Below are 7,924 nucleotides of genomic sequence, written 5' to 3'. Positions count from 1 at the left end.
GTATTTTATATTTTATAATTTAATATATTAATTATATATGTGTGTGTATTGGGAACATTAATTTCATTAAATATTTTTGTATTTTCAATGAGAATGTTGACTAATTTATAATGTATTTAAACATGAATCTTTTTATTTTCATGACATCTGACGTTTTTTTTTTAACATGATTTTCTTTTATTTGTGTTAACATGATTTTTTTTTTGTAAACACACCTTTTACTTACTTTAATTTTAGAGCCAAAAAATATTGTATTTTCTTGTTGACCAAAATTTAGAGGAAACGAATCATAATTGAATAACCAATTATTTCATTGGCATTTGATCGATAAATATAAACATTTTTTTTACTTATGTAATTTGTCGAAAATAAATTATATTGTATTAAATACAATTAATTCATATTTTTTTTCTTTATTAACTAATAATTTTTTATATTTGTCAAAAAAATTGAGCTTAATTTAATAAATATATAAAACATGAAATCGAATTGTCACTTCTTGTCCAATTGCTACAATTAAGTATATATAGTTTCGTCACTAATATATATGAATAACAACTTACCTTTAGAGATCGCCAATTAATTTTAAAATGTATTGTATAATTTTGATACCTTTTTTTGGATTTCTTAATGCATTAAAAAAAATTTAAACTACAAATAAAGTGTCAAAATTTAATAAGGGCCCGAAACGACTAAAGCCTTCAAACAAAAACACGAAGCTCTTTTCATAACTCTTGTAAAATTTTCATTTAGAAAACACCACTATTTTTTTTGTTTATATTTGTCTTCAATTAATTTTGTTGAAAGCAATTTGTTTATAATTCTATAGTGATTGTATTAGTTTTGTATTTCTTAATGTTGTAACTTGACAAAAATAAACTATACATTGTTAAATATAATTAATTCATAATTTTTACTAATAACTATAAACAAAGAGTCCAATTTTTTTGTCAAGGACAGAGGCCTCAAGTTATCGTAGATCGTCCTTGCATATATATACATTTTTAAATATTTCAAAACACATGCACACATGAGTCGATCAACTGAATTTAAGATTGGATGAGAAGCGTCTTATCAATTTAACTGCGTTTCATTATCATTTATATACAATTTTTTCAAAGAAATTTATATATATATATATATATATATATATATATATTAGTGATTGTCTTAGTTTTATATTTTAAATTTATGTAATTTGTCGAAAATAAACTATACTTTATTTAAAATTAATTAATTCTATTTTTTTCAACTTCTAATAAAGTGTCACAATTTTTGAAGTTGCAAAGACCGTCCTTGAATATATAAACGAGTTTTGGATTTCACAACACAAAACCATATTACTCGATCCATCAATTAAAGTAAGACATAGGCCGTTTTACCAATTGAATTGCATTTTATTATAGATATATAAATGGTGTATACTTTTAAACTATTATTTTTTCGTAGACAAATTTATAAATTGTATAGATAACCATCTTCCAAATATATTCACCAAATAATTAATCAAATAGAGTAAAAATATTTTATGATTGAGAGTGCACAAAATATAATTAGCACTTAACTACTATAATTAAAATTAGTAAACTCATCAAATTCTTCGTAATTTGATTGGAGATTAAATACACTCAATCTCACACAAATTTTGTCATATTAAAAATGCTTTACTTAAAGTAAATATTCAAATTTAATTTAGTATGTGATATATATATATATATATATATATATATATATATAATACTAAATTACAATATAAATTATATTACATTTTATGACATTTTATATTGTTGGTTGTGTTTCGAATTATTACGATCTCATGAAAATGATAAAATCAAGATGATGTTGAAAAGTACACAATACTTGATAAATACATAACTCATAATGATTTATGTAAAGAATTTTATTTTATAAATAATATTCGATATCGTATTAATAATTTATAAGTATTTTAATTTATAAATTGAAATGTGTTTTATAGTGATTGGGGTGTTTAAAAAAAAATGTTACAAAAACAAAATGTCAAACAAAACATAAAATTAGATATTAAAAAAAATTATTTATACTTACCAAACTCATTATTTACTTAATTCAAAAGTGTTGAGAAGCAGTAGAAACGTGTTTGTTTGACTCTAATTATTTACTTATATATATATAGTTGATTATTTTTGATTGAATGTGTAAAAATATAGATATCAAAGTAAATACAATAGAATTGAATTAATACGTATGTACTTCATAAATTTATTTAAGTGCATAAATTTAAGGAGACTAAACCTTTTAATTTTAAGTTCATGAATTTAATTAATGACTTAGAAAATTGAAAAGACATTAAATTTATATTCATAATATTAAAGGATGTATTTTTAAAATTATAAACATTTATTAGGGGCATTTAAGATAAAACACATTTTCAATAATAAAATTATGACTTTTTTACCCCCTATTGATCCGGATCAATTTGATCCGAAAAGATTAATCCTATATAATAATGCTTACACTATTTCAATTGATGATCCCATCAAAATTTAAATAATAAATTGTCTTCTTATATTTATAATTATTCATTAATTAATTTATTCGGAAAAAGTACGCCAACTTCGTTCCTTGAAAGAAAAGCAACTAACCAACCTCACCTATATTTTTCACTCAAAGTCTTGAATTTGTATTACACTTCATTTATTTTATCTAATTTTACTGGCTATTAAATACTTAGTAGTTCCCTTCAATAACATTAAAAATGCCCAAACTATCACTTACGACAATGTATATTTTCTTTTGAATATTTATTGTGAGTACATTACAAAATTATTTGTGGTTATACAAAAATATAATGTTTTGTTAATGAAATAATGTTTTATAACATGATACTGAAGATCACATTCCACATGGTGATGATTTTGGACCAGTCGTAATAGTTTTTAATTAATTAATTAAATCGATAGTGAGACAGCAGCAATTGTTATATTAAAAATAAGACCACTTCTTTTTGGATTTATCTTTGATAGATTTGTCTAATCACATAACTAATTAAATTATATATAAAAAAAGACAACCATGCATAGTTTCATAATTGATCACCAAATCATCTTGAAAGAAAATTGTGACACCGAATTAAATTCGTAGTATGGCTGTATGATGATAATTATTAATTAATATGAATAATTGAGAAAATAAAAATTATCTGCACCAACACGAAAAATCAAAAAATTATTTTTACCTGATCACCAATCAATTTATGATCAAGAACTACAAAATCAACTCAACAATCGGAAATTCATAGAAAGATAATTCAATTATATATAAAAGAAATAAAAAAACCGTGTAATTAATCTACATACATAATTCATAAAGATCATGAATCATGATCATAGGCTTGAGAATTCTTTCTCAAACCAAACTAATTTCTCTATAAAAAAAAAACAAATAAATTTTCACCATTAACAAGACAACACGTGTCAGCCGAAATCCTCTTTACACCACGCATCTCCTCTTTGCGGCGGCGGCGACGGCGCCGCCGATATTTTCCTCAGCCTTTCTGAAGAAGGCGTCGATCTTGTCCTCGGCCACGGCCTCGAAGAAGTCGAGCTCGTAGAGCTTCCTCTTGCACGAGGAGCCCCGCCGCCGCAGCGGCTTCTTCGGCGCCGGCGGGGGGCTGAGCGCCGCCGGGATCATGTGCTCCGTTGATTTCGGAGTCAGGCACTCTTCCTCCTCACTGATGCAGCTCTCGCTGTCGCCATCAATGCTGTCAATCTTGTCGGAATCTTGAGAAGTCGGCGCAGCATCGATGATTGGAAGTCTGATTTCGAGATCTGCAGACATCGTTACTCGCGCCGGATTTCGCCTCGATGCCGATGGGGGGCTTGGGGGGGCCGGAGGCGTGTGTTGTGGGGGCGGGGAATGGTGAGGTTTTTTTGATAAGCAAAATGAGAGAGTGTGTGTGAATTTATTTTTTGCGTCAATATATGTTTATGTATAAGGGTGGGGGGGAGGCGTGCGATGTAAGGTAATTGAGTGAGGGAAAGGGTGGGGGGTGGGGGTGGGGAGGGGTGGGGTGGTAGGGGGTGGGTGGGGGTTGGGGGGTTTCTTTATTCTTACACAAGTGAGCTAACTTTTGTAACATGTCTATGTCATGAACTGTTTGCTTTTGGAGGTGATGCATCTCAATCTTGGGTTTCTTTTTTTCTCCTTAAATTCACAAATCTTGGCTTTTTCTTGGTTTGTTGCCATTTCTATTTTCCTTTTCTTTTTTGTTGCTTGTCATAGCTAGGGCTCCTAGCACATGAAATATGTTGTGATTTTTGCAGGTTTTGGGGCTGGATTTACCATTCTTGAAAGGATTTTTTTTGTTTGCCTCCTTTATTTCTGGCTTGTTTTGATCATTTAATGCATAATATCATACACTTTCTATTTGATGAGATGCCTTTTATGTCCAAAATTCTTTCATTTTTAGCAATCGTGAGATTTTACGCTATGTTCTGTTTTACGCTTGTCGTATTTGATTAAAGAAGATCTTGTATGATATTGCCGATCTCACAGTTTGTCGAGTTGGGGATTCAGATTTAAATCGATATTGTAATGCTTTTGTGGGTGTATAGAAAAATTGGTATATAGTTGATTTTAGGTTTAGTTGGAGTGTAGAGTAAAATAGACCTATTATCATCATAGCCTAAAATAAGTAAGCATTGCCTTTTCCTTCTATATCACACTTATGATGACTTAAGCTTGAAAAAAGGGAGATTGCAAAGTGCTTTTTCCTTGCTTATTTTGAGGGACTAATGATTCTACAAATTGCAATTTTCAACTTTCCTATTCATCTTGCAATTGATGATCAAAGATGAGTTGAGCTAGGTATAAGCATCCCAATATCACATATAGGGCCATTTGCCTATAATTCTAACGGTTGATACCAGAGACGGATCTAGAGGCCGGGCACCCTCGGCGGTCGCCCGATCAAATTTTATTTTTATTACCTATATATATATTTATATTTTGATGAAATTTTAATGATCGCCCGATCGCCCGATATATTTTCTTTACTAAAAATTCATTAGAATCATCCGATTGAATTTCGCCCGGTCCTAATTAAATTCTTAGATCCGTCCCTGGTTGATACTATATCACGCTATATATATCCAGTAATACACATTCTGTCGTAACATCTAATTCTGTCTTTTACTCCACATAAATACAAACCACAATCTTGGAGAATCACTTTAAAATGGCATAAACCTAAGTGATCACATTAATGCAAAAAATAGAAGCCTATTTAGACCAAAAAGATTCTTAACTTAGATGACATTTGGTCTCATTATTCCCATTGCTGTCTAAAGTGATGCTCTGCTGTTGATACTGAGCTTATGAGGTGTTCTACATTAATTAAATTCATTCAATCCACATATATGTATGTATATGTGTATCTAAATGTAGAGAGAGAGAAAGAGAGAGAGGAGAATTGACATTACTTTTTGGGATTAGTGCTAACTATAACTGCAAGTTTAGAAGTTACGTTACTTGAAAAAGTTATAAAAGTGGTAACTAAATGGGCTCCCACCACTTCTCACGCGGTTTTTGGATTATATCTTCTATTTTACCTTGCTTTTCCCATACTTTCTATTTTTGTCGTTTTAATTTCTTTTTTTACACCTTGAAATATTCTAACTTTAAAAAAAATTATGGAAGATACGATCGAATGAGCAGATAATATGATTTTGTGATAATTTTAATTTTAGAAATTGTATTTAAAAAATTGTTCAAAAGTGATACATAGTGCCAACATTATAATTGGCGACCAAAGATGACACATAATTACTAACATAGATGAAATAATATTGTAGGTGGATATACAAATTTACCCTAATATTATGATTTTTTTTTTGTGATAATTTTAATCCAATCATTTTTTTAGTTTATCTTATTTTGAACGTGACCCCAACGATGTGTCGTCCACATTGCTAGCCACGTATTATTTTTGGTCACAAGTTGTAGCTCTACAACAATAAAAAATCACTTTTGGGCTAAAATTGTTGTAAATTTGATTCATTAGCTTGAACAATGCGTGAATGATTTATTAAATTAAATCTATTACGAAAAAATTTAATATTTTCATACTAAGCAATGTAATTTTTAAAATAAATAAATTAATATTCGTATGAACATAGCAAATTGCTATGCTAATACAAAATTGTCAACGATGCTTAGCTCAAATAGCAAAGTTGAGACACCCAAAGTCTCTTCCTTGTAAGAGGTCCTGGATTCAATTCCGCCTACGTACGATGTAGTGGTCCTGTTAACGTGCGGTGTAGTGGCTTATTTGATTATATAATATTTGTATATCACTTGTAATTCAAAAAAATAAATAAATTAATATTTACATATTACGAGTAAAAATAAGATTTTGTTTGAATCCGAGGAAGGGAGAACCAATGGTATACATGAAAAATAATGAAGATGTACAAAAAAACACAATTAAAAATAGACCCCTAAAAAAATACAATTAAAATAGAAATTATTTAAGTTATTATTGTACAAATTCCGATACGGTGACTAAAACGGCGAGGATGTTTCCAAACCCCTCTGATTCGGTGCTGTTAGAATCGGAAACATTAATTATCTAATCTTTTTTTAGAGCAATTAATTAATTAGTTATCTAAATCTAATATGCAATAATGCAATGTTTGCCACCTCCCTTCCACCCCCTCGAAATCCACCCCCCTTAACCATCACCAAATTTCAAATTCTAAGAGGCTGTCGACAAAATTCAAATATATATTTTTTTTAGGCGAAAATTCAAATATATTTAAAATCTTTTAATTATAAGAACGATCACCCACCCATTTAACTACATGAGAAAATGGTATACACTATACTATATTAGTAGAATGCTTGAATGATCAAATAAAACCATCATGATTACTTAAGTAGAAACCAATTTAGGTCATATATTCATTTTAATTGAGGGATGATTAAGATTGATTAAGCTTAAAATAATGATTTACTTACATATTAAAGTTATGGAATAAAATTGGTTTTTACTTCTCTTATTAAAAAAAATTATGAAGTCATTTGAGGGACGAATGAAGTATATAATATCAGGTACATGATCATGTCAAATCCAATCTGAATCATCGATCACTATATGATACTATATGATTTGTCATAATTGATCATTGTATATATGATTTACATTGTCATCAATAATATTTTTTTATGACAACCTCATAATTAATGATTTAGATTAAAAAAGAAAAAGAAAAAAAGATTTGTATGTGATTGTATGATACGATATTGTGAATGAATTAATTAATGATATATATATATATATATATATATGTGGTAGGATATTAGCAAATTAGCATAGGATACCATGGGAGAAGAGCCTTGAATACACGTAACAACCAGATCTCACTTATTAATAAACAAATAGTGGGTGCAGTTGGACTTACCAATTTTATGCAATTTATCCACACTATATATGAATCTTTCCACGTGAACTGTCCCTTTTCTTTCTTTTTTCACCCTTCCCTTCAATTTAATTTCCTCTTTATATATATATATATATATATATATATATATATATATATATATATCCCATATATTTATTTTGTTATTGCTGAATTATTATATATGTGGATGATTAATTGATTATACTCCCTCCGTCCCAACTTTTTGTATCCACTTCTAGTAGTATTTATTACTAAAAATGGATACAAAAAGCTGGGACGGAGGGAGTATGTATTATGTAGATTACTCGCAGTCTATATAATCAAGTACTAGGGCTCTCTCACATGATTGTTTTTTTTTTTTTTTTTTTTTTTTTTTTTTTTTTTAATGTAATTGTTTTTTATTTAACTAATCACTATGTTAGGTCTTAGCAATATTGGCTGCAATTTATCCATAAATTAATAATCAGAATTTTCTTTTGGAA

General features: G+C 28.7%; 1 protein-coding gene across 1 annotated transcript; it reads right to left on the bottom strand.

Moving 5' to 3' along the window:
• Positions 1-3,471: 3,471 nt before the first annotated feature.
• On the bottom strand, positions 3,472-3,819 carry LOC131013686 (cyclin-dependent protein kinase inhibitor SMR1-like). The gene has a single exon (XM_057941814.1). The coding sequence runs from the start codon at positions 3,817-3,819 to the stop codon at positions 3,472-3,474; it is 348 nt and encodes a 115-aa protein (XP_057797797.1).
• Positions 3,820-7,924: the final 4,105 nt, after the last annotated feature.

Source organism: Salvia miltiorrhiza, chromosome 1 (genome assembly GCF_028751815.1).
Source record: "Salvia miltiorrhiza cultivar Shanhuang (shh) chromosome 1, IMPLAD_Smil_shh, whole genome shotgun sequence".
Classification (NCBI taxonomy): Eukaryota; Viridiplantae; Streptophyta; class Magnoliopsida; order Lamiales; family Lamiaceae; genus Salvia; species Salvia miltiorrhiza.
This window is presented reverse-complemented; position numbering and strand designations above follow the sequence as displayed.

Bases quoted from the DNA above. Each gene is read 5' to 3' on its own strand.
- LOC131013686 (XM_057941814.1), bottom strand. From the start codon at position 3,819: ATGTCTGCAGATCTCGAAATCAGACTTCCAATCATCGATGCTGCGCCG.